Source organism: Beta vulgaris, chromosome 9, assembly GCF_026745355.1.
Source record: "Beta vulgaris subsp. vulgaris cultivar EL10 chromosome 9, EL10.2, whole genome shotgun sequence".
NCBI lineage: Eukaryota > Viridiplantae > Streptophyta > Magnoliopsida > Caryophyllales > Amaranthaceae > Beta > Beta vulgaris.
The window spans coordinates 19,910,372-19,937,094 of NC_079210.1; the positions used below are offsets into that span (position 1 = coordinate 19,910,372).

The window sequence follows — 26,723 nt, forward strand, 5'->3', positions numbered from 1 at the left end:
ATTCGAAAGAAGGAAAAAAAAATTCGGAACTTATATTATTCGAAAAAAAAAATTCGAACTCTGAAAGAAAAAAAAATATATTTCTAAATAATAAAGAGAAAAAAAAAATTTCGGACCGCAATAAAAAAAATCGAGTTCTAAAATTTTCCGAAAAAAATTTCGGTATATAAAAAAAAAAATTCCAGTTCTAAAAAAAATATTCGATGTCCAACTTTTCATAATAAATACGTAGGAGCAATTCTAAGGTTCCCTTCAAATAACTAATAAGCTAAATCACTTAGTAAGCTACGTGACTTAGTAAGCTAGCTAGTTAGTTAGTTAGGCGCCTATAAGTCTTAAACTAACCTAAAGCTCTGATACCACTTTGTAACACCCCGATAATTCTCTCTTTCTAGAAATAACTTTATAATATAAAACTTAGAGAATTGCCCAGGCATTATCGCCCGTGTGATAACGTATCGGCTTACTCAGAATTTTGCAGCGGAAAACAATTTACTAAAAACCAACTTTATTAAAACTCATTAAATAAAAGACAAGTGTTTGAATCTTAAACACACCAACTTAAATAAACCACAACTGAAATAAAAGTGTTCCTACGAAAACAGAACTTAACTAAGCTAGTAATATAAATAGTCTCTCCATTCCAGATTCCCAATGAGATGCATCTGCGAACATGTAATGTCAATGCAATACTAACTCTGCTCACCAGAAGGATAATCACAGGATCAATAGGCAAAGTCATGATCACACACACAAACAAGCACGTAATAAGCAAAGCTGAGTACTACATATCAGACATAAGTAATCCTAAACATGATACTACAAAAATAACATGCAGGAATAAATAATAACATAAGTATATAATAATCTGCAGACAACTTTTACTGAACTAAACTTAAACCAACTTTTTATCACTTAAATGGAATAGTTATTGGGATGAGTTGTCTTGCCTACTAATGTGAAATGCGGGCGCGACTCCGCATTTCAGAGTGACCTGCGATATCGAGGAACCTTTGAAATAAAGAGGGATGGTGATCAATCCATTCCTAGAAAAGCTATGGCACGCTCACCATAACCCCAACCCTTATGACCAACTCTAGACGTGCACCAGTCTAAAGTCTATAACTTATTCTCATTGCACTTTACATTAATGACATTTTAATACTTGTGTTGACGCCAACAAGCAGGTAACACATAATTAATAACCAAACAGTCATAACAGAGTTTCTTTTTATCTTTGGATTAACAAGTGATCACAACTTATCAATCAAGACTCCTTCAACTTCCTTTTTATACTTTACTAACTTACTTGTTGAACCTAGCCAACAATAAACTTTACCTTTATATAGGTATAAGTTGTAACTTACCAAATAAGGTCCACGGTCCTTATAAGATAGTAAATAATACTCAAAGAATACATGTAATACATGATTCACTTTAACTTATATTAATTCACTCGCGAATTAATAAATAATCAAACTTAACATGCTTGCATCAAACATTCCATACAAACATTTATAATATGATAATATAATCACTTCTCAATCACATGCTGCACATAGGTACATAACATGTAAAATAAATTCCAGCATCCACATATATGAACAAACAAGTTCCTATACATGATACTAATATTAAAATACTCTTAGAGCATACTTCTAAATCACATAGCACGTAAATAATGTACGTACCTTGAATACATTAGCCTGTAGGCCACTTTTAAGTCGTTAGAAGTCTCCTACAACGTAATCTCCGCCTAGAAAATAAGGTAATGAAAATTAATAACTTGAACTAAAAATTCCAGCAGCTTTAAAACGATTAAAACCCCATGAAACACGTTTTAAAAAATCATTTTTAAGTACCATACTTACGTTATTCTTAATTCCTAGTATAGTGTAACTATTCTAGCAATTAAAAATCCTTAAAAACACCATAAATCATTCTTTTCTGAAATTTCAGCACTTATAAAATTTAATAACCATCCTTAAAACATATAAAACGTATTTAAAATTACGTACTACATAAATTTCATGATTTATAATATATATTTAGTTTCTAGCAATTAAAAACCCTAGAAACTATTATTTTCATGATTAAAACTAAAAATAAACTTAACATAATAAATCTGAAATTTATTATATAAATTATCATGATGACCGAAATTGTTTATATAAATAAAACAGTAATATAATTCACAAACATGCTAAATAATAATAAAATAACATAAAAACTAGTCTTTTAATGGAATCTTAGGAAGGAAGAAAGAAAACAACCAACAATAATGGAAAGAAGGGGCACCGAATAGCAGCAGCAGCAGGGAGGAAACCGGCGGCAGAATTTTCGGTTCTTGAGGAGTATTCGTGACGTTTCTTGTTGAACAAGAAACGTTACTTGAAGAAGAAGAAACAAATTTTTGAGAAAAAAAACTGAAGAACGACGCACAAGAAGAAGAGAGAGAATGTCGAGTAGAGAGAGAGGAAAAGTGACGTGAAACTTGGAAAAATAATGATATGATTACTAAACTATGAAGTATGATAATCTAAGTTTTACTTCCAAGATTTAGAACAACTTATGAGAAACTCGAACCAAGATATGAATTTAATCAAGAACACTCCTGAACCTTGATTAAAGACTCTAAACACCCTTAAAATCACTCCTGAAATTAAGTTGTTTAACACTAAGTATTCAACACTCCTAAAGAATAATTAATGGTTTCAATTGTAAGCAACTAAGCACACAATCAAGAACAAAGAAATAACTCTAAAAATCTGTCTAAGTTTATTGAAGAATTCGAACCCCTTTATATAGGGTACAACCTATGCTACTTTAACTAGGAAAACATAAACTTATCATACTCCTACTTGATTTAGACTCCTAATTAGACTTTGATAAGTAATTAGACTCCTAAGTATAATAGGATTCCTTTATCACTTAAACACTTAATTAAACTTAATTAAAATAAAGCTGAAATTAAGACTCTAATTTACATAGAATCCTAACAAAACTAGAACTCTATATAACGACTTCCATTTCATATCAAATAATGTGTAGGGTGAAAATATTTTGGGTTTCTAGGATATTTATATAAAGGCTTTTACTTGTGGGCTTAGGAAAAGAGATTTTAATTAATGAAACTTGATGACTAATAAGATGGGCTATTTAAGACTTTAGTCATCAAATGACTCTTTCCCTTTTTATCACTTTTTGGGCTTTCGATTCCATTAAACTTCCTTTTCAATATACTTTTAATATTTAAAACTTTTATTAAAACATGCTTAATTAAAACATTTCTAATTTTATTAAGCTATGAAAAATAATTTCATTTGACTTTTAAAATAGTCAACCCCTTTTAAAAGTCAAAACATTTTCCAACTCATTTGGATTTAAATACAACTACATACTTACTTAAATATATTTATAAAAATTCTTTAAAATTGTGGGGGATTACAATGACGCTGGAGGATATTCTTCTTGATTGGTCAACGCCGGTCAATGTTGGTCAATGCCGGTCAATGTTGGTCAACGCCGCCAAACACCTTGGTTAATGCCGGTAAATTCTTGAAAAGGAAAGTGAATAAACAAAGTTTGGAAAATGAAAGTGAATTGTGTGAAAAACATGGGAAATGTGGGGGGGTTTAAATAAAGAACGCGAAAGAGGAAAGGAGGGAGGGAAATGTCATGTATTAAAAAAAAACAACCCATGTATTTGTGTACTAAAATACAGGGCGTTACTAGGATATTTCAGGGCGACGTTTAGCAAAGCCCATTTATTATGCACCCGATACTCAATACTAATTGAAAGTTACAAAGTATTGAGAGTAGTTATATGTCACATCTAAACTCTAAAGCATAAGTTGATATGGAGCATGAATTTCAATTAATTTCATAAAGAAATAATAAATGAATTATACGCAAAAACCCGAGACATCGCCCAGGACAACAACTAGTTTCTTGTATATGTATAGAATAGGAATAATTTTATACTTGTACTTATTTGTTGTTTTACTCAATATAAAAAAAATAAAAAATTCATGTAGTATTTTATGTAATTTCTTAAATGTCCAAAAAAAAAAAAAAAAAAAAAAACTAAGAAAGACGTTTCAAATACACACGTGGGTTACCGGGCTGCCAATTTAATCTACCGCCAAATTATCAATTACTATAAGACTTGAAGTACACCGCCTTACCTATTATCACAGTGCGAGACATCAGTCCTGATTACTGGAAAGTGGAAACCCTTGTTAGTTGTTTGAGTGTTTCTTCCTTCAAAAATGCAGCTCCGGTCTAATCGTATAATATCGGAGCCACTTGACGGTAAAGTTCTCCCCCTTCTAACTCAATTGTCCAAACTTTTTACTGTTTCTGGTGGATACTTAACTTTTTTTTTAATTACAAGTTGAATTTCTGGTTATAGGGCTGTAATTTACAATGATAGAAGTATTAGAGGTGTATAATTCGATGCAACAATGACAAACTTTTACTGGCTGACCATTTTTAGAACAAATTTTAGGATTTTTGGGCTGATAATTCAATTGAAATGTGATGCTATCCAATAGTTTTTGCATTTTGTTTTGGCGTAATATGGGGAAATTGAGAATTTTTTAGTGTGATATTGTATATGGAAATAAATATTTGTAGATGATTTTGGTGCTAGGGCATGATTGAGGGTTTTCAGGTCAAATGCCGTACATGCACAATCAACCACGAAGGACGATTTTGTTTCGTCCATTAATGAATTAACAAAAGAAGAATGAAAGTTTTGCTGCATTGTGGTCATGCTTGTGATGTTAGTTTTTGTAAGCACCATTACTGCATTATATTTTGATTTAGGGTGATTTGTGAATGATGCTTAAGTCTCTTTTAATATATAAATCATTGATATAATCATCTGTTTTCTTTAGTTGATTATGCTGCTGGAAGTGAGATGAAAGAATCGAGTGAGCCTTTAAGTGTTGATGATAGTGGCATGGATGATGACACTGAAGTCGATGACCAATATGTAAGAACAGTAAAGATCAGAAAAAGGAAAAAAAGGTTCAAGAAGGAGAAAATGAGTCAGGAAGAGCTTGATGCTGAAGTTGAAGTAGTGAACACTATTTCGTCAAGGGCTGAAAATTCTGAGGATATTAGTGGCTTTCAGTTTGTTGATCCAAATAAGATGATGCAGCAAAAGAAAAAAAAGAGGAAGGGGGAGATGAGGTCAACATTGATGTGGGAAGTATGGGAAGAAGAGCATAGCAAATGGATTGATCATAACATCGCTGGAGATTTTGACTGGGATCAGCAGAACAATGCGGCCGATGAAATGCATGAGGAACCCTTAGAATTAGTTACGCAATTGTTGCGCTTTCAGAAGGAGTGGCTTGCATGGGCACTGAAACAAGAAAAATCTTTGACAAGAGGGGGAATCCTTGCTGATGAGATGGGAATGGGAAAAACTATTCAGGCAATCGCACTTGTCCTTGCTAAAAGGGAAATCCGCCGAGCAATGAATGGAGTTGATGAATCCTTGCTGTCACACAAGGGGTCTTCTGTTTTGCCAGAAGTCAATTGCACCCTTGTTATCTGTCCTGCATCTGCTCTACATCAGTGGAAGAGGGAGATTGAGCGGTTTACCTTAGAGAGAAGCACGAAAGTGCTGTGCTATCAAGGGCCCAAGCGATCAAGGAATTTTGTACAATTTTCGGAATATGATTTTATAATCACCACTTATAACACTATAGAGGCTGATTACCGTAGAGTGTTGCCACCGAAGCAGAGGTGTGAATGGTGTGGTAAGTGTTTTCATGAAAGTAAAATGGTTGTTCATCTCAAATATTATTGCGGGCCTTCTGCAACTAGAACTGAGAAGCAGTCTAAGCAAGACAGGAAGGGAAAGAAATCTCACTTTAAGGTGGTAAAGAATAGTGATGAAGATCATGTCAGTCAAATATATGGTAAGAAGCAGGAAGCAGCTCAGAAGAAGAGCGGTAAGCTGCACAATGGCTCAAAAGAATCAGGACCTCGATCTGAACAAGAGGATCATGATGAGGTTGAAGGAACTGTTCGTAAGTCCGCATTACACTCTGTGAAGTGGGAGCGCATTGTGTTGGATGAGGTCAGTATAAACTTCGATTAAGCATATATTATTTAGGAAGAATCAAAACTCTAACCACAATTTGATATCATTCAGGTAAATCTATAATCAATGTAATAGATTAGCAAAACCTCCTTAATGACCAGGTCCATACCAATACCAAAAGAACTAATTATTGCAGATATATGACCCATAGGCCATTACAATCAAAATCATAAGCATTAGGAACTAGGAGGACTTCTATAATCTTATGAAAGATAACGCGTAGAATGTAGATGCTAATTTTATGGGAGGTTAATACGTTTAAATTGTATCCTTGGTGAAGCTTTTAGAAAATTTTATGTTGCTGAAATAAAGATAAGCTTATGAATAAATCCTTTATTTTGATGCATGAATCTCGATTTGGGATTGAACTTCTATAATTAGTAGCTGATCGATGGCTTTAAACTCAAAGTTATACTGGATCTCTTGTCAACCTAAGTCAATATGATGAAAACACAAAGCTCACAAAGTGTTTCATTTGGTACACAACCAGAAAATACAAGACAAAGGATCAATTAATCAGAACTTAAATTTTGTTTTCTGTTGTTACATACTTCCTCCATTTTTTTATTGCAACAATTGAGTTTTCATGCTTGGGAATGCATATCTTTGATTACTTTCTAGTAAAAATTATAAAAAGTTAATATTTTGAAAGTAAAGAATCTAACAAGTCCCCACATGACTATATTTTTCCTTGCATAAAAATCATAATAGATAGTGAAAGGGTGGTGGGTGAATAGTGAAAAAAACCCATTGTTGCAATAGAAAAAGAACAGAGGAAGTATATAATTAGGCCAAAATGTTGGACCTTTAAGTCTTAAATTATCTAGGAAAGCAAAAGACAGCTTTGCTAAAGCCAATCGATCTGAAATTAGAGAAGGTTTCTAAAATTTAGTGAAGCATGTCTTGAAGAGCAAGCAAATGCACGCCTAATTAACCCTAGTCTCTAGCTTTACTTGCCGCCTAAGCTGGCACTCCCCCATAAGGTTACTTAATACTTAGAGCCCAAGCAGCCAACTTGAACAACTTATAAACAAATGCAACAAGCTCGAATTCCACCTTTCGATCAAAGTAAGCCCAAATGAGTAAACTAAACAACTTGGACCCATTAAAGACCCTCTAAGAAAGCTGAAAAACAATAAATGAGAACAGCATACTTTTGGTTATATGTAAAATCTTCACTCTTAAAGTGCAAGTATTCTGTATAATCCAGGACTTGATTATTAATCGCAAAGTAGAAAGAGCTTCCCCTTGAAAGCTAAAATAAGAAGATGAAGTTTACCCTAACGTTCATTCAAACTAAATCCTGACTATGATTAGTTGTTGGTTGCCGCTTGCCGCTTGCCTTTTTGCAATTTGAACTAGACCAAATCACATGATTATCATTCAATTGCAACTTAAACATGATAACATTGCAAATTATGCTTAAAGTGCAATCTTGAAAGTCGTAAAACTACTAACTTGAAAACCAAATTAATCTTGAAAATTCTGTCTAGACAATCATTAATTTGATTTGCAACATAACAAGATTTACAAGAATCAAAGAGAGGAGATTAAATCTAAGAATTGTGAGTTATGAAACCATAACTTTTTTCAATTCAACCCCCCTGCTGAACAAGTTTGGCTCTTTTGTCGTGGATGTGAAGATAGCTTTGATTCAAAATTATTGTTTAGCTCCATCCCTAAGCATTTGAAAATTTCCTTGTACCCTTGAAATGTTCCTTGTATTGGTAAATAAATAGTTGTAGGGATTGGGAATTCGGGTGGAATTCATACCTAGTTGAAGCGCGTTACAAACATGAGAATAAAGGAGATTACTTTCTGATATGAAGATATATTTCGGGTAACAATTCCCTTCATGCTGTATTACTCCTGAACACACAGGTTTCTTTTGATAAAATTTCGTTCTTATACTTGTTATTGGGAAGAGAAGCTAAAAAAAAGTGCTTACTAATCCTATTATCTTAGAGATAGTATAGAACTAATATAAGTGAACAAAAACTTAAGGGGCAAAAATATATACATGCACTTATTCAAATTAAACTTTGAATATTTTGTTCTTTTAAAATATCTTGATAAAATAATAGAATGAAAGTAGTTAAGACTACTTTGACAATATAGTCTATAAATTTTATTTACATAAAACAAAATTTGACAACTTCGAATGTGAATTTATGTGAGAAAAATTTGATATAATAGAATGTAAACAATATAGTATCATAATTTTCATTAACATAAAAGCAAAATCTTACAACTTATCAGTGCCTTGTATTCTGAAATTAAGGAAGTATTTGAATCGGTGAAGCATGCATGTTACATTCTTTAATATTTGTTACTGAGAAGATGGACTTAGTAGTTGGGTAGGTACTAGGTAGTCTAATAACTGCCAATTATTGCATGGTTGGCATTGAACTAGTAAAGACTAGTGCTGCACTGTGATGGCTGCAGTACTGGGTAAAATTTAAGATTCAGTGTCTTGAGTAGCTGCTGTTTTGGAGTAATGTTGCTTGATATTTAAGGATATTGATGTGAGATGGATCCACAAAAAGGGGGGCTCCAGTTATAATCCAGAAACAATTCATGTATATATTTCACAGAAACGTGAAATCAAAGTAGGCGATAAAGTAGCTGGACGACATGGAAATAAGGGTATCATTTTCGAATCTATCCCAATGAGCCGTCTATCGAATCGCTGCAATTGTTGTTCGGTCCCGAAGAGAGGGAAGAGATTTGCAGAAAGTGGGTTTTTATGATCCGATAAAAAATCAAACTTATTTAAATGTTCCTGCCATTTTAGATTTTATTGAAAAAGGTATAATACAGCTGCTTGGCACCCGAGGCATTGGAACATACCTTTCTTGGCTGACTTTGTAGATGTCTGAATTCAGTTGGAAGCAAATAAAGTGGTGTTTTGCAAAATTTTGGAATGTAGTAGTTACGCTGTCCTTGCCTTGGTAAGAGTAAGAGTTTGTATTGATGAAGGACTGCTTGCTAAAACTGTTGCTAACCCCTGAAAGTAAAAAAAATCCTGAAATTACCTTGGCAAGGTTTGAATTATAAGAGCACCTTGTTCCTTGTGGTGTGTTCTTTGATTCTTTCACTTGGATACTGTCTTCTTTCCTTACGATACAGAGAAAGTTTCTTTTGGTTACCACAGAGTTCTTTTTTTTATAACGTCTCTCAGGGGTTTTGGAGAGAGAACTGTGAGTTGATGGTAACATGAATTATACTGTGTTGGATTTCTGTAGTTCTATTTGATTTTGATGCATTTCTTTCATTGCTCTTGAGGTGTGGCTTGCAATCTTTGTCTTTATCTGTTTACTGAAGCATATTACTATGGTAACACTTGTTGCTTCATAAGCAGGCTCACTACATCAAAGATAGACGTAGTAATACTGCTAGGGCAGTTCTTGCATTGGAGTCTTCATACAAGTGGGCCTTGAGCGGTACCCCTCTTCAGAATCGTGTTGGAGAACTCTATTCACTGGTTATTTCCTCTAATTTCTTACCCAATAACGCATTTTTTAGAGTTTCTATCATGGATAGACTTCTTTTTGCCTATATTTCTGTGACAATTCTATTATCTTGTACTAACTCCTGTAAGCATCTACATGCAGATTCGCTTTTTACAAATTGCTCCTTATTCTTATTATTGTTTAGAGTTTCTATCATGGATAGACTTCTTTTTGCCTATATTTCTGTGACAATTCTATTATCTTGTACTAACTCCTGTAAGCGTCTACATGCAGATTCGCTTTTTACAAATTGCTCCTTATTCTTATTATTTTTGCAAGGATTGTGATTGCAGAACACTTGACTATAGGTAAGAGAATGGCTTTGTGATGTATTTTCTTGTTAACAGTTCTTGCCTAGACCTTGTTTTAACTCTAAAAAGTTGGCATGGGCTGGCAAGCTTAGCATGAAGTCTTTATACTCTTCCGCAGCTTACAATAATAAGTCTGATACTTTATTAATGCTTGCATTATAAGATTATGACAAATACTGCTCATCTAAGCCATTTCATGAAGATTGACTCCTTACTAAGGCAGAAATTCAATACCAGTCGCCAAATGAAACTTACTTTGAGGATAGGGAGGAACGGTATGTTGCTCAGTGATGCCAATATATGAAGCGAATTATATTATCTACGTTGAGATAAGGTGGAAGTTTGTGAGGCTGGTAATGCTAAGAAGTAAGAACTGATGTTAGGGGAGGAGGGCGCTTTAGGTATTATCTTTATTAGGTAGCTTGAAACATAAGCTAGGTATTTGTTAGGGGAAAACTGTATGTACAGGAATAAAGAGAGGCAGAGGGGGAGGGGGAGAGGGAGAGGGAGAGAGAGAGAGAGAGAGAGGGGGGGGGAGAGGGAGAGGGAGAGGGAGAGGGAGAAGGAGAAGGGGAGAAAGAGAGAGACAGAGACAGAGAGGGAGAGAGAGAGAAAGAGAGAGGGAGGGAGAGAAGGAAAGAGAGAGAGCGTTTTTGAATATTGATGAGAGTTTGGGCTAGCCTTGAAGAGTGCATGTGAGACACAATCAAGCCTCTCGAAAACTTGGATATCATTTACTTTTGCTGTAATGTCTAGTTTATGAATCAAATCTTCTTCTTTGTCCTTATTTCTGCCACTGATGATGCTTAAGCTAAGTCACGTGTTTGAAGACGATTCACATGGTAATTGCTAAAAAAAAAGAGATTCCCGTGGCATGATGGAAGGCTAGTCACTTAGGTTTAAAGGATATATTACAAGCAAGCCCTTCAGCCTTTATAATTGTTGACAAAGGGTCCAAAGGATATGATAGTTGAGTCACCTGCAGACAGTAAAATCTAAGCCTGAAAATTCTGCTCTCTTATGTTATTGCTTGTGAATTTTGACTGCAGAATGAAGATGCCAGAGGCAGCTGAAAGAGTCCTATAAAGAGCTTTATTTTGTGTGAAATAGTAGATGTTCGTTTAGTTGCTGAAGTTTCAGCCAATAATTTTTGAATGCATATGGCATAATGTAGATGATTTCAGGAGAATTTAAAAAGCACATTTCTAATCCTTGGACTTGCTCAATTCAATAGGAAAGGCACAGGCTCATATGTGATAAAGGAGAGGAACAGGATTATGGGTTCTGTCATTGTACTTTTTCTGTTCATACTTGTCAATGTTTTGCCTTCTAGTTTGATATGGTCTTATGCTTTCTGTTTTATTCATAATTTGGATCATCAGCTAATATTCTATTTCCTTGTCAGTTCTTCCACGGAATGTAAAAGCTGCTCTCACAAATCTGTTAGGCATTTTTGCTGGTGGAACAAAGTATCATACCCTATATAACTTTTTGTTCGTCTTTCATTTTATCCTTTTTTAGAACTTTTTGAATATTCATTGTTCTACTTCTGATATGCAAGAATGTGGCAACACCAATACAATTGTATGGAAATTCTGGGGGAGGTCAAAGAGCCATGTTTCTGCTGAAGCACAGAATTCTCCAGAGCATTCTGCTCAGACGTACTAAAAGTGGCAGGGCTTCAGATCTTGCTCTTCCACCAAGAATTGTGAGTTCTTCCCTTACGGAATTTATAGATGATGAAATTTTCTTTTATTTCTACGTCTTTTTGATGATTATTTTGCTTTCTGAGCAATAGGTGTCATTGAGGCGAGATTCTTTTGATATCAGAGAAGAAGACTATTATCAATCATTATATAATGAAAGTCAAGCTCAATTTAATACGTAAGTACATAGGTTTTACTATTTGGGAAGTTAATGGTAATAATCCCAACTATGCCAGTTTTCTCATAATAATCCAGGTATGAATTATTCCATAGTAATCCCAACTATGGGGTTTTCCATCTCAACATGATTTGTTGACCTTAAAAAATCGATTTAGAAGGTCAAATGACGATGTCTCAAGCTATAGTTGGCTAAGCAGAGGGAGGGGAGAGGAGAAATAAAACGCAATTTCAAACATGCTTTGTAGATGGTTTATCTGCTCCGATGATGAATTTCGGGTCATTAATCTTCTTTTGTGCTAGTTAATCTTGGAGTCACTTGTAGTATATCATTAGTATCTTTTTCCATAGATCAATTTCAGATGCTAATAATCAGTTCTAGTTTGTCCATATTATCTAAATCACTACATGCAAAAGAATCTCCTATACTGAAAACATAAGTGCTAGCTTAAAGAAGAGAGAAGAATTAAAATCGAACCAGACAAGACACTAATGGAAGACCTTGAAAGGATGTTTACTTAAAGGGTTTCTTTCTTTTAAAAACCTTTTACAAGATGTTTATCATAAAATGAACTTTTGTAAGAAAGGTCCATTTCATTTGAGAAGTATGCTAAAAAGTTGATCATGATATGTGATTCTGTTCTATAGGATGCCTTAGCCAAGGTAGCTACGTATGTTATAGTTTCCAGGGGGTGATCTTCTAGTTGCACAAGAAATCAAGTTTAACACCTATTATTTCTCATCATCTGCTAACAATGTATACCATGCTATCTCATTCGGGATAGACTGTGTTACTTGACTTACTATTGCAAATTATTGACTTTTTCTCTTTCCTATCTCTAACACCTATTTCTTGTGTTATCAAATTTTAGATCATGTCCATGATATGAGTGCATCCTCCAAGATTATTTAGGGGGTGGTATAACATCATATCCAAATGGGAGAAGGTTGCAAGAAACCAAGCATAAGTTTGTATAAGTAGCATATTTTGCTATTTAGGTTTGAAAAGTCCCAAGCACTAGAAAGCATTCTTTAATTGGAAAATTTTTGCTCTGTACTCCATGATATTATTTCTTGCTTGTGAGAAGTTTCATGCTATATTAGAGGCTTTATTTTGATACACTGGGATAGAGTTTTTCTTTATCTTTCGGATTTTCAAATTTAGGATGTTAGAGGCGGTTCCTAAAGACTGTGATTTGACAAAAAGCCATCATATCTATTTTAGAGCAAGCAATATGCTTTTGTTAATCTATAAGCCATTTGAATTTCGTTCATTTCAAGTATGTGGGATCCATTGACATTGGATTAAACTCATAAAGTAGTTACCTCATTGAATATTTTACCAATCTGGATTGTCTTTTTTATTCACCTTCCATGCATACTGGAAGTCTGGAACTGTATCCTAGAAGTGATGTACCATGTGATTCTTACTTATACTGTTTATTTTTATTCTAATAGTTTCTACTAATCTCAAGTTCTCCTGTTCACTCTCATTTGCAGATATGTTGAAAAAGGCAATTTGATGAATAATTATGCTCATATATTTGACCTACTTACACGTTTGCGGCAGGTAACATATTATTTTTGTTTTCGGCGTATTTTGTTTCGTAAAGCTCACATGAGCTTGTTAGGACTCAAGAATTTATATTTTCTGACTAATTTTGTATTTTAATCTCCTAATTGTATTATTTTCTTTCAATTTCATATCATTCACCATATTAATTTTTGGATGGTGGGGCGTTGGGTTTGGATGGGGGATTGCGAAGGCTTTATCGGGACACAGATCACAACACCGTGCATATCTATTGTCCAAAGTAAAAAACTTATATGGACTTGGTTCACACTAAATTAGTGTGGACCTAATGTTAATTCATGTGATTCATGAAAAAAGGGTCACTATATAAAAGAATTAGATATAGAAGATGAGTAGATATTAAATTCTAAAGTTTGATTATGTAAAAAAAAGGTTACTATGTCACAAAGTGAAAATTTCATTAAGATAAACTAATGTGAGAAAGAGTGACTATATTAAAAAAAAAGGTCAATATGATATAGTAATTGTATATTGTAACTTAAGATCTTAAAAGGTTACTATAGGGAAAAAAAAAAGGGTCACTATGTTCAATAATTGACTTTAGTCCACAATAATATTATTGTGGACCAGGTCCACACAAGACTAACTCTTGTCCAAAAGGATATTGACTACCCTACTTCTTTGTATAAGAGTGGTTAAGGAGTAAGAAGTTGCATGCAGACTTTAAAAATTCATGGTGTTACTTTCTCCTCTTCGTGCTTTAAGGGAGAGTAAGGTATGAAAGGAGAAGCTATTCATTGATGGAGATCTAAATGGCAACAGGAGCTAGTGACAATGGTTTTGATAGTGCTCCTAGGAAATTTGCCTAGTTACTTTGACCAGATTTAGTTATGAAAGGAGAATGAAGAAGAGCATTTTGGATTTAAACGACCATAAGGTTTGATTTTGGCTAACACGTGGCTTAGGAGGGGGATACTAATTTGGTGATATTTTGTAGTGGAGTGAATGCAACTCGCATTGAATTTTTTATGGCAGCGATGAAGTAATTGTTTTAGGAAGATGATATTTTGATCTTTATGTGAGACAATTTTAACATATTTTATATACTAATGTAAAGTAGGTCATGTGTATAGTGCTAAGGTTAATCTATTGCATATATTATGCGACACAAGGAGTATAATGATGTTAAAGCAAAGGAATAAGAGTCATGTCAACAGTTCAAAAGTTAAATTAGATTTTCGTTTGTCAATCAAAGTTTGAGGTGATCCCTTTGAATTCCATATTCAAAGCTGCGATCGGATCTATTCGTTAAAAAAGAATCAATTCAATACATTTCTGCAGATCAGAACCCATTTTAAAGAAATTGAACGGTAGGGAAGGGGGAATATATATATTTGAAACTAGATAGTAGGTACGTAAAACAGGTTCTTTTTGTGGTTTTATGTTTTAATGAATGAAACCTAACAAAGTAGAGAAGATGGAACTCAAAATTCTCAGTTGAGTTCTAAGTGGATGAACGCAGAATGATCTAAATCTTGTGCATAACAAATTCATAATTCACATGCTATACTAAGCGATCTTTAATCAAACATCCAAAATTGATTTTTATTTCTTGTGACAGAAAATCTCTATTCTATATGTCAAGAGGGGTAGGACACCAAAAAATAGAAAAAAAAATAGAAGTAACTACTTACATTAATTAAATATAAAAAGAGTAAAAATAGATAAGGGAATTACCTATTAATTAAAAAAGTAAAAAAAGATAATAAAAAAACATTACAAAAAGAAAATTGTCAACAATTCAAAAATCTCTAATTTATTATATATAATTAACAATTAATTTAATCTTCTACATCCCCGAAAAACATAACTTTCTACATATTTTCGCACACATCGTGTGCATATAAAACTAGTATATAACAATTGCAACCTAACTAGAATTCTTAAGTAAACTAAACAACTATTTTCTCTATCTAATTACACATTTACACGCCTATGTAGGATATAAATCAAAAAATTAATATCCTATTTACAACCAAACAAACGCTCAAACAAGATAGAATAGATATTGTAATACATTTTGTCTATCCTCACGTCTTCCTTGGATGAAAACCGTGATAAACTTCTAAGTACATCTAAACAATCCTAACAAATCTGAAAATATTAAAGAATCCTAGTAAGCTTCAACCACGTAAAACCTATCTCAACTAGGATAGTAAAACCGTGTAAGCTAACCGACATTAGAGTTTTACTATGACTAGGACACTAGTAGAATTTAAGCTGACTTAAACAAATCCTAACACCTAAGAAAGCTTAAACACGTGTATCCCAACACATAATGCTTATAAAAAGATCTCCTAGGCTAGTTTATTCCTTTCTCATGGTCCATCTTTAGCTACATATCTCAATCTTTCGCTAAGGAACCCATAATCATTGGTGACAAAACAGTAAAAAAAGAACATGGGTAACAAAGTTCAGTCAATCTACCCTTCCCATGAAGTTAAAACCCAAGCATGACTTAGAGAGTGTTGGTTATTTTGATGGTTTCATTGCTTCCCCCTAGCTGATGTATTACTCACCCTAGCTGATGTATTACTCACTAGCAGTGGAAGCAAGAGAATAAAAACTACAACTATCATGATTAAGATATACAGAGAGGAGATATAAATAAACCAAACCGAACATATAACTAATGAAAACTAAGTTGGAGAACATAAACGTAGTAGATGAAGAGTAATACTCATGAAGCTTCAATAGAAATGTCAAGATCCTTCACAAACTCCAAAATTTCTAAGCAAAGTCAATTTAGATCCCTATGTTTTAGGGTCTCACTTCACTCCTTTAATCTAAGATTTTTGGAAAACAAGAAAATCTAAAATTAACCAAGGATTTTTCTATCTTATGCCACAAGGTACAAAATAACAAGCATTTATTAGCCTAGTTTTTACCCAAATTACTTGATTAAAGCACCTTATTTAGTCTAGAAAAAAAATGCTAAATCAATTTATCTAAGAAGCATTAAATAACCCCACTCACCGTAATTTTTGTTTTTCATGACACACCTCATTTGATCTTGGGAAAAAATGTTGAACAAAATGCAAAACCAATTAAAAGTTGCACCTTTAAATGATTTTTTTTTTGAACAATATTATATAATTAATTTCTCCAGCTTTTTTTTTAATTTTTAATAGTTTGGAATTTTCATAAAGATCTCAATAAAGATCTCAATAAGATTACAAGTATGAGTGATGACAAGAGAGAGTGGTCAGAATAGCAATCTGCACGCAAGAGCAAAAACCATGATTAAAAATATGCAGCTCATAAGAACTACATTGAGATAATTTTACCTGTTAAAAACCTGTTAAATAATAACCATCTATTTGCCTGTTTACTATTTGTGTAAATTAATCGTCATAACAAATGTGAAATTAACCAACTTATATAGATTAGGGCTGTTTATAATATACCAACTTTGGGGCATAAAAAGACAATGCAACTGTTAAATATGTTGCTTAGAATGGCAGGAACACCTTGTCAAAATTTGACAACAATTGAAGCCTTCGATCAAGCTGGAAAAACAAAGCAGCTCCAAGGAAAAAGCACTATTCTTACATTGTGCCTCTCTGTTTATTTTGTGAGTGTGTTTGCTGCAATACCCTCTAGTTTCCAGCAGCTTCTACAATACTAAAAGTAACCTCTTGACTTCTCTTAGAAAGCCATGAAGTATAAAAGGTCATCATATGTGCCCAAAGCACATAAGTGCATAATGATCCCAACAGATACAAGTAAAAGATTTATGTAGCTCTTCCCTCAATGTAGGAGGAAACTACCCAACTGAATAATAGTCTTATCCCTTTTAAGTCTTGAGACATAGAACTGATTCAACTTCATAAGACCAAGTTACTTGATTCTAGACCTAAGACTAATCAATCAAGTAGAAAGCAAAGTTTAACATGCCAATTCAAGAAAGGAAGAGTTTTGCCAATTCCAGAAATGAAGAGTTTTACAAAGGAAAGTATTGATGCCAAATACAGAAACTTATTGAGTTTCAGCAAGAGTTTCTTATAACTCTACTCGATCTACTACTTATAAAGAAGAAACAAGGCTTCGATCAAAACCTTAAGCAGTTCTTACACTGGGGCCGTAGCTTTACAAATGAAAGGTTAAGTTTAAAAGCTGATAAAAAACTTAAACCATCAAGGGAAACCTAGATAGTGCTCAAATTAGGCCCCTATTTCAGATGGTATGTGATTTGTTTGAGGTTTCTCCAAATTTGAGGTCTTTGTTTTCAAAAATCTGGACCTCTGGCCAGGTGGATGTTAAGTGATCTTATTTATAGACCTCTTGGGGAGTTTTTCTGTTGCAATATCTTTAAAGATGCTGCAACATCAACCTATTTTCCACATCGTCGACACTCGACATGAAAATGACCAACTACAATAGTTTGTTTTTTATTATGGGAATTTGGGAATCGGGTTACATGATGATGCTGTCTGATACAGCTGTAATGAGCTTCCATTACTGCTAAAATTTAGAAATTGGGAAATTTAAGTACATCTTTGTAAAATATCTTGGTCAATTATATACAATGTAAGTGTTTCTTGCTCCAATTTTGTACAGGCTGTTGACCATCCATATCTTGTGGTGTATTCTCGCACTAATAGTCTAAGGAGTGAAAGTGGTTTAGAAACTGACAATGGTGAACATGCTTGTGGCATTTGTCATGATCCAGCTGAGGACCCGACGGTAAGGTTATTAATCAGATTTTATATAAAATTATGAACTACAAACTTGGCGATGTATGGGATATCTTTATTATCTTTGCTCTGAATCCATTCAAGTGATCTAGAATATTGTAGGTGTTCTGGAATGTGATATGAAACCTCATTAATGAATATAGAGAGTAATCCTTGTCACGGAAACAATTTCTCATGATGATTCATAATGCCGACCCGAAATCATTTTAGGATTAAGGCTTTGCTGTTTTTCTTGTTTTAGGAAGAGAATAGTCCTTGTATTACTGTGTTTACTCCTATGTTACTCCGACACCTTCGTTTACCTCAAAAACTGGGTGTCGTGTTGTGTCTGACACGATACTTCATTTTAAACTAAAAACTTGTCTTTTTTCTACAAAATAGACGAGTCGGACACTTGGACACCCGTATCCGAGTAGACACTTGATCTGTGTCTGAGCAACATAGGTTTACTCTAATGTAAGAGAATACAATGCTATAAGAAAACTAGTGTAATTCACCCATTATGCACGGGATATGAATGAGAAAAAAAATAAAAAGGAAGATTTGCTGAGTTATTTGACAGCCCATAAACATCGCTTTTGGTGCTACACAAGTAGAAGCACAATTAAGACGGAAACAACTTTGAATCATGATTTTGTTTTTTTTTTTTTGGTGCTGTAAGGTGAATCACAAGTCCAGTATTTCCATTTTTGAACTTATACTTCCATATTTGCAATTTAAAACTACTATGTTTGGCAGAAAAGATACCTGTTTCTGTAGTTGCCACATTTCATTATTGTACTATACATATACTATCCTTAAATGTAAACTTAGTTCTAATATATTTTAACAAATATTGTGGGTCGACTAGTTAGGGGGTTTAATACACGGAAAGGAAGTGGTCACTCTTGTTTCGCTTTCATGTTGTTTGGTTGGGGAATACTGATTTTTCTTTTTCCATTGCTGAGTATAGATTTTCTCCATTCCCCACTCCTCAGTCTAAGGGTTTAAGTCGTGAAGTCATAATAATTTGATGCAAGGAGTTAGTAATTTGCTTACATGGTTTTGCTATTCTAATTGAAATAGATTTTATATGATTTAAGCTGATTTGGTTATATTTTTAATAATTAGACTAGGTATAAGTTAGTTTATGCTCTAGGTTGGCTCGGTTTTTAGTTTGCTTAGTGGGAAAGCATCTAATAACTGATTTTTTATTTGCGATACTTAGTGAGGGTACTCACTCATCCTCAATGAGCTGCTAACTTAAACGAGGAGGAAACGCCAGCAAACTTTCCTAATCAAGGAGGAAAGCTCCTCATTTGGCCGCCTATTATTCTAGGCGTGTGCTTTGTGTGCTGGGGCTGCAGCCATATGAACCTTTTGGCAGCAACAAACAGCAGGGTGAAAGAGCTTCAAGGGTTGGAAATCCTCCGATTGGTTTCCTAGCTAAAAGAGCCATTAGGAAGATAAAGCCAAATTTTGGAGGAGATGTTGGTTCTTTTTTTAATCTTTTCGTTCTTAGTCTGTAAGCCTATATCAAGGCCACTGCTAGTGTAACGGAAATCAGATTTTGTTGAGTGAAAATTGAAGCTTATTGGGTTGTGAATTTGGAAGTATATATCCAAGTTATTTTGGTGTTTAAGAAGTTATTAAAACATTAATTCCTTGGATTGAGTGAAGCTTAGTTTAAGAGAGGTTAGGTCTATTAGTGAGTGGGGATAATTAAATCCATCCTCTTAGTTTAAGTTGAGCCGTGAGTAAGCCCTATTTGATTTGGAACCCTTAGGCAATTGCAAGTGACTGAGGCTTGTGAAGACCTAAGCAATATCCTTAATTGGGTATATATCATGTTGAGAATAAAAACAACAAAGGAGTGTATACAGGGGAAAAAAAATGCGGTCGCGTTCGCGGGAACGGTCGCGTTGTCGCGGGAACGGCTTGTAACGGCGAAATATAACGTTTCGCGGCCGACGCGGCGTGAATTTTTTTAAAAAATTCACATCAATATGTTTTACCTTATTTGCATTTTTTTAGTTTATGAAGCATTATTACAACATAATATAATCAAATCTAATAGAATATCATGATTCCTCAACTATATAATCAAATCATAAAAAAAAATTGGCCAATGTTTGAAAAGAACGGATGTAACGGGGATAAAATCGTTCTAACGCGGCAAGTTCGCGTTACGGAACGGACAACGCGGCGAGAAGTACGTGAATTTTATTATGGCGTTCCGTAACGGGATTTCGCGGAACGGCAAATCCAAAATCCGTTACAGAACGGCCGTTCTGTAACGGAACGGGAGAGTTTTAATTCCCTGAGTGTATATCAACTTAATTTTGTTCTTAGAAAAAGAAGTTTAGCCTCCCAAAAGATTGGAATAATTAAATGACATACCATTCACCCATCTCCAGGTACATGAAGGGAAATTTATAGGATATGGAAGGTATGAACAATATTGGATCCCAACATGTTTTTATTGCAAATTAGAATAAGAAAAGCTTACACAATGAACATTCGGTTCAACTTTTCATCTCTTGGATTTGAGATAATATATGCACTGACAGAATAAATTGACAAGAATTTATTCACGTGTAGATAGTAGATGGATGACTGAAATTATTAGTACAGAAGAATATAAAATCCCATGGAAGTTTATGCCAAGGTAATCTCCTAATCAGTTAGCTTCAATTAAGGAACAACTTTGCTTTGCTGATATCGGTGAGAATTGATTAAGAATGAAAGATGTAGAATTTTAATGCGCTCAAGCTTACATTTCAATAAACTTAGAGAAGACTAGTTAGAGGAAAGATCAAAGTTAATAAAGTTGAGAAGAGTATGAGAGCATGTTCAGTTCAATATTTTTGAGCTCTAAGAAACATTATCGAATACCTATTCCCTTCTTGTTTGGTTTAACTCCTCCTTGATTCATCATCATTGCTTGGTGGTAATTACTTCCCTAGTTTGCTACGTTTCCTTCCCCCTCAAGTAACTAAATCCTTTTATAGGTGGCAATGGTTTTCTTTCCCGTTCCATTCCAAAGCTTGAATCAAACACCTAATACATGTAATAAGTTTTTATTGCCATTACACTCCTCTTTTGGATTCCTGCACTTTTTTACTTGAACCAAACATGCTCTGAGTGTTCAATAAGTTTCTTGGAATTTTTTTTGGGCTGGAGAAGGAGGTGTCATTGCTATTAAAGAAATTATCAAGGGTCAATAGGAGAAGTTATAAGGGACTTTTCTTAGCTAATACTACTTCTAAATTCCAACCCAAAAATATAAATGAGTTTTTCACGAAACTAGATCATAGAAGTGCATAGATTATTGTGGACTTGTGATAATATTGTTAATTGCAATTGACTTACTTTTTTGTTAGAAGTAGTGGTAGTAATTTGGATGACAACCTAAGGGTAAAAAATGCAAGGTCTGAGTAAGGGACAAGATTTTCCTTTTCAAGTTCTTATCAAGCACATTGTTCTAGTCATATAGGAACATGCGTGTGCATCAGGATTCTCTGCTTTGGTGCTTCCCCCCCCCCCCCCCCCCCCCCTCATATATAAATGCAGTTATGTTATGTACACGCTTATGAATGTTTGTTCCCCACCTCCCCCTCTGTCATCTTTTGAATATCCTTACTTTCTATGTAATGCCAGGTCACATCATGTGGACATCTTTTTTGTAGAGTTTGCCTCATTGATTTTTCCTCTTCCCTGGGGCAATCTTCATGCCCATCTTGTTCAAAGCCACTTACTGCAGATTTTACTTTAACCTCGAGCATTGGTGGCCAGAGATCAAAAGCAGTTGTAAATGGTTTTAGAAGCTCAAGCATTTTGAACAGGGTACACCTTGACAATTTTCAAACAAGCACAAAAATCGATGCGCTGGTATGGATTTTTTAATGTCAGCATAAGGCATTGATTTTTAGATGAAATAGTTCTCCGTGGAAAATATCCGTTTGGAATTATCTTCTCCGTCTAGTTCTATCTGTTCTTCCGTGTTTTGTTTACCAATCTCCAAAACACAAATTTTAACATGAATATCTCTTATTACGCATTAGGAATGTTTATAAAAAATTAATTTGAAAATACACATCGAGACTAATCCACCTAAACTCTACATGACTATATTTGCTTTTATATATTATTCAAGATTCATGGTAAACGTTTTCTAACTTTGACTAGAAAAGTGAAAGAACAAAGAACAAAAAAATTTAGAGGGAGTTTTTTTAATTATTTACATGGTCTGTTATGTTGTTTTATACTAGCCTTTTTGCAATTATATATGATCTGACAAAATTGAAATAAAAAACCTAGATGTCTCTTTTTACCATATTATACAATTAACTTATTCTCTCGTTCAGAATCATGCTTTTGCCATGATGTTTCTTTTTCAGGGTTTCTATTGGCTATGACTTGCTCTTGATATAGTGAGATCTTGTCTATCTAAAGTTTCCCTAAAGAGGCACTAATAGGCAGCTATTTTTTTTCAACTGATTTAGTTGATCAATTGCAATCCAAAGCTGGAACTTTTCCACATGGTTTTTCTTTGAACATTCAATGTAAAGTGGGCAAGTTATCCTTTGTGCCATATATCATGTTATGCCTATGCTTGTAGGTAATTATGATTTTTTCATTCTTAAATCATGGAACCAACACGAGCCAAGCATCTTAAGTTAGCGCAATATTAAATATAAAAAAAGCAACCGTGTGGAGATCTGTTATGTAAATAGCTTTATTCTTTTGTCAAAATCTCCCTTACCTTTCAAAGAATTGTGACAAAAGGAGGGTGTTTTATTTGCTTCTATGTGGTAGCTACATGTATTATGTATATCGATTTTTCTGCTTAGATTAAGAGGCTATGTTAGCAACTTATTGCATTTTACCTTTCATGTCTGTTCTTTTTATTTTGTAAAGCATCCTTGTAGGAGGGCAAGATTTGTATTCTTCGTCTCCTCTTTACTTGTGCTGGTATAATTCTCTCCAATTCCTCGAGGAAGTATGAAAAGTAGGCCCCTGGCCTTTTATATGCATCAACTTTTACGTTATAGGATTTGTAGATTTTGATTTGCTTAAGTTTGTATTGCTACTCACTTAAGACGTGCTCATACAATGCAATAGCATGGGGAAGATAAGGAAGTAATGTTTGGGTCAAGCACTCAAGCTTGAGCAATTCTAGGTCAAGCTTGGGTCGGTCATATAAATGGTGAGCTCCTCCCCTCTTTGCAGCTCCCATTTCTAGCCCCACAATGCCCTCCCTGTCCCCTTGCTTACGATGAACTTGCGGCGCTACCCTACTTCAGTTCTCTTTCTTTGTTGGTGGATGCCGATTGTTGCTTCAAGTATCCAGTTATGGCTGAGTTTGTTGGTGATTTTAGCTAATAAGCCCATTACAATTCTAATCCTCGAGTGACTGATAATGTACCTTTCGGACATAGTTTTTCTTGGCTAGTGGAGTTATGGTCTGATTTTTTGATGTATGAGTCTAGACCCAAGGAGAACAAGCTACTTTATCTAAATTAGAGGCCTGCTAGTATGCTCGAACTCAGGGGCATGTTTGAGAAGGATCTGGAATTTGGATTTGGACTTGAGAACACGGCAACGGATAAAAAAAAAAACATGTATAAATATTTCTAGATTTTTTTTGGCCGACTTATAGCACCAATGTTGCAGCATGGTAAATCCGTTGAAGAATATCCATTCTCGAACAAACTTTTGGTTCATTCTTTAGCTGTTCTGGCTTTCACCTCTTGTTGGCATTAATTATCAATAAGAGCAATTGTTAGTGTTGTTTGGTTTAATGTTTGAAAATTTTAAATCGGACAACTTAACAAGTGATCAAAAGATAGTGATTCGAGTGGATCTGCATGGAATGTCAGTAAAGAGATATATCTTTCCGCTTTAGTGGCTTGAAAGTTGAACCTAACATGCAATAGTAAAGTGCTGCCACCATGCTCAAAGCTCTTCTTAATTAGGTAGGTTAGAACACGTTCTTCACAATTAACTACCACTTTAGGCCAAACAACCTGAGTCGGGGACCTAGGTGAGGATAGTGGATGTAAGAGAAGCAGGGTAAAGTAATTCGAAAAATTCATCCGGCTCATGCGCTGAAGATTGTAGGTTGGAATCCTGCCATCGCCATAGATTTCTCAGGGTGGAAAAAAATATTATGAGCCAATCTAGATTCGAATGCAATTGGCACAGTGCTAAAGGCACAGATTGATCCCGTGCATGATGGATTGACGTCGAACTAGTAAGTATGAAGCAACCCTTAGCTCGTGTTTAGATGTGGTAAGCTGTCTTGAAGCATATGTTTTCTTAGAATCCGTATGGTTTTACCTTGCTCAGAAATTGGGTATTTTACATGATCGGAGTTGTTAGGTGCTTTATATAAATTTGTGATACTATACAACCTAGAACACTGTGACTGCTTCTAACTGTTCAAGGGCACGCATTAGTGCATAGTTGCTTTAGCTCATAGTTCTTCTTGGTAGCTTGGACAACAATTTTAGAGAGTCAGGACGACAACCCATACTTGGTGGATTCACGTCAGCTTAGCACGTGAGGGCCGAGTAGGAAGTTGTTCAAAAATGAGGCTAGAGTGCCAATTGGTGGCTTTGACGCTGAATCAAGATCAGTTGACTAGTGGTACTGTAGCATTAGTCACTGAAAGTTGGTGATCTTAGTATAGCAAAAGGGTTGTCTAGTGAATATTGATTTGTTGTCCTCCAAACAAACCTGTTAAAACACACAATGTGTAATATCACTTGAATTTACTGTCGGAGTTAAAACTCACATACTAAATAATAAACACTTTATGAGACAGAACGAGTTGAATTTGAACTTAAAAAGTTACAGAGTATGTTTAAGTTCTACTTAGACTTGAGTCAAATTGAAATCAAGCATGCTTCAACCAAGCTATAAGCCTAAGGACCAGTGAGAGCAGCCAAGAGTCGGACAACAAAAGAAGGAAGCTTCTTTTGTTCATTAATAGATGATAACATGAGACTTGTGAAGTTATGATCCAACTTATGAATGCAGTACAGCAACAGTATTTATTAAGAAACTGCACACCCCTTTTTTGAGTGAGAAAAAAAATGAAATTTGTATATGGACCTAGAAAGGAAAATAAATTAAACAGGATTTCACGTGAGGTTGCTACCTCAGATGTGTGCAACCTATGAACCAAGGTAATCACACAAAATTAGACAGAAATTGTCACCGCATTCTTCAATAATTTGTTCCACAAAATGCAAGTTAGTTATAAAGGTCGTCCTCCTATAGGTCATTGCCATCTTAATATAGGAATGTCTCACACAAAAATTACTAAACTCACGCTTGAGGGAGTTAATGATTTAGTTTATAAATTGTAAATTAGAATTATGGTAAAAATACATTTTATTCTTTGTTTACATTATGAATAGTTTCTGGTTTTATGCTGGCATAAATGTATGTTCCTTTTCTCTGCTGCTTTCTGTTCAAATACCCTTGATCGAAAAGTTAACCACAAGTTACTGATCAAGTCATAGACAGTTAAGACTTATGGGATCCTTTCTTGTTTGTTAGTCAATATTTGCCATTGTAATTCATAGTTGAAGATTGCTTATTAGATTCCTTGAACCTTGTTGAAGGTGGATTGACCGTCGCTCCTTAGCTGCCTCTACCTTATAGGGGTAGGGGGGGATATGATTGCATATGTTGTCCAATCATATGAGTATAATAGTGCTTCTGCAAGTAACTCTTTGCTGAATGCCTTTTTTGGATGTCACTGAAAATAGAGGGAGGAAATCAGATTTATGATTGAGAGGGATGGTTCTGCAAAAGGGATTGTGTTTAGCCAGTTCACGTCTTTCTTGGATTTGATCATGTATTCCTTGAAGAAGGTAAGTGTTCCAGACTGCATTTTTCATTTTATGTTATGAGCAATTTTGCTTACTAATGGTGTCTCTCTCCATTTGACACAATTGATTTCTCAGTCTGGCATAACTTGTGTCCTGTTGGAAGGATCTATGACTATCACTGCTAGAGATAATGCAATCAAAAGATTCCATGAGGACTCTGATTGCAGAGTTTTTCTCATTAGCTTAAAGGCTGGAGGTGTTGCACTCAACCTTACAGTGGCTTCACACGTAAGCAAGTTATATGAAAGTGTAATTGTTGCTTGTTCAAGTAAAATGCTCATATTATTTTCTATTGTGTGCATCCGTTTAGTTTGTCACTTGTTCACGTAAAATGCTCGATAAATTGTTTTTTCATGAGTAAGGCTTCTTCTGTTGAAAATCATAGGTGTTCTTGATGGATCCGTGGTGGAATCCGGCTCAAGAGAGACAAGCCATGGATAGGATACACAGAATAGGGCAATATAAGCCAATAAGGTAATCGCATCTTCTTGTCCATGTTTATAGATTTTATGAGATGCCAGTCATTTCTTAATGTTCCATCTTTCTACCTGTTTTTGTGTTTGTTCTCGTTTTTGTAGAATTGTGAAATTTGTAATAGAGAATACTATAGAGGAGAGAATTTTGAAGCTGCAAGAGAAGAAAGAACTAGTTTTCGAAGGGTGAGTCTTCTTTGAAAGTTCTAATTTCGAAGATGGGTGAGGAGATAGGAAGAGGGAACTTGT

At 34.5% G+C, this 26,723-nt stretch overlaps 1 protein-coding gene across 10 annotated transcripts in view; it reads left to right on the plus strand.

The window, feature by feature from the left end:
- The first annotated feature begins 3,910 nt into the window (after window positions 1–3,910).
- Window positions 3,911–26,723, plus strand: part of LOC104903338 (DNA repair protein RAD16) — a 28,306-nt gene continuing 5,493 nt past the window's right edge. For 6 of the 10 annotated variants that reach the window (XM_057391741.1, XM_057391737.1, XM_057391739.1 and 3 more), the window contains exons 1-14: window positions 4,668–4,796; window positions 4,902–6,097; window positions 9,483–9,605; window positions 9,868–9,941; window positions 11,350–11,413; window positions 11,506–11,652; window positions 11,743–11,828; window positions 13,328–13,397; window positions 17,982–18,107; window positions 21,758–21,988; window positions 25,879–25,983; window positions 26,077–26,229; window positions 26,387–26,475; window positions 26,580–26,660. In XM_057391741.1, the coding sequence (XP_057247724.1) occupies window positions 4,751–4,796; window positions 4,902–6,097; window positions 9,483–9,605; window positions 9,868–9,941; window positions 11,350–11,413; window positions 11,506–11,652; window positions 11,743–11,828; window positions 13,328–13,397; window positions 17,982–18,107; window positions 21,758–21,988; window positions 25,879–25,983; window positions 26,077–26,229; window positions 26,387–26,475; window positions 26,580–26,660 (2,591 nt within the window). In that variant the 5' untranslated portion in view covers window positions 4,668–4,750. The other 4 variants (XM_019251728.3, XM_057391742.1, XM_048636309.2 and 1 more) reach the window with 4 other exon arrangements.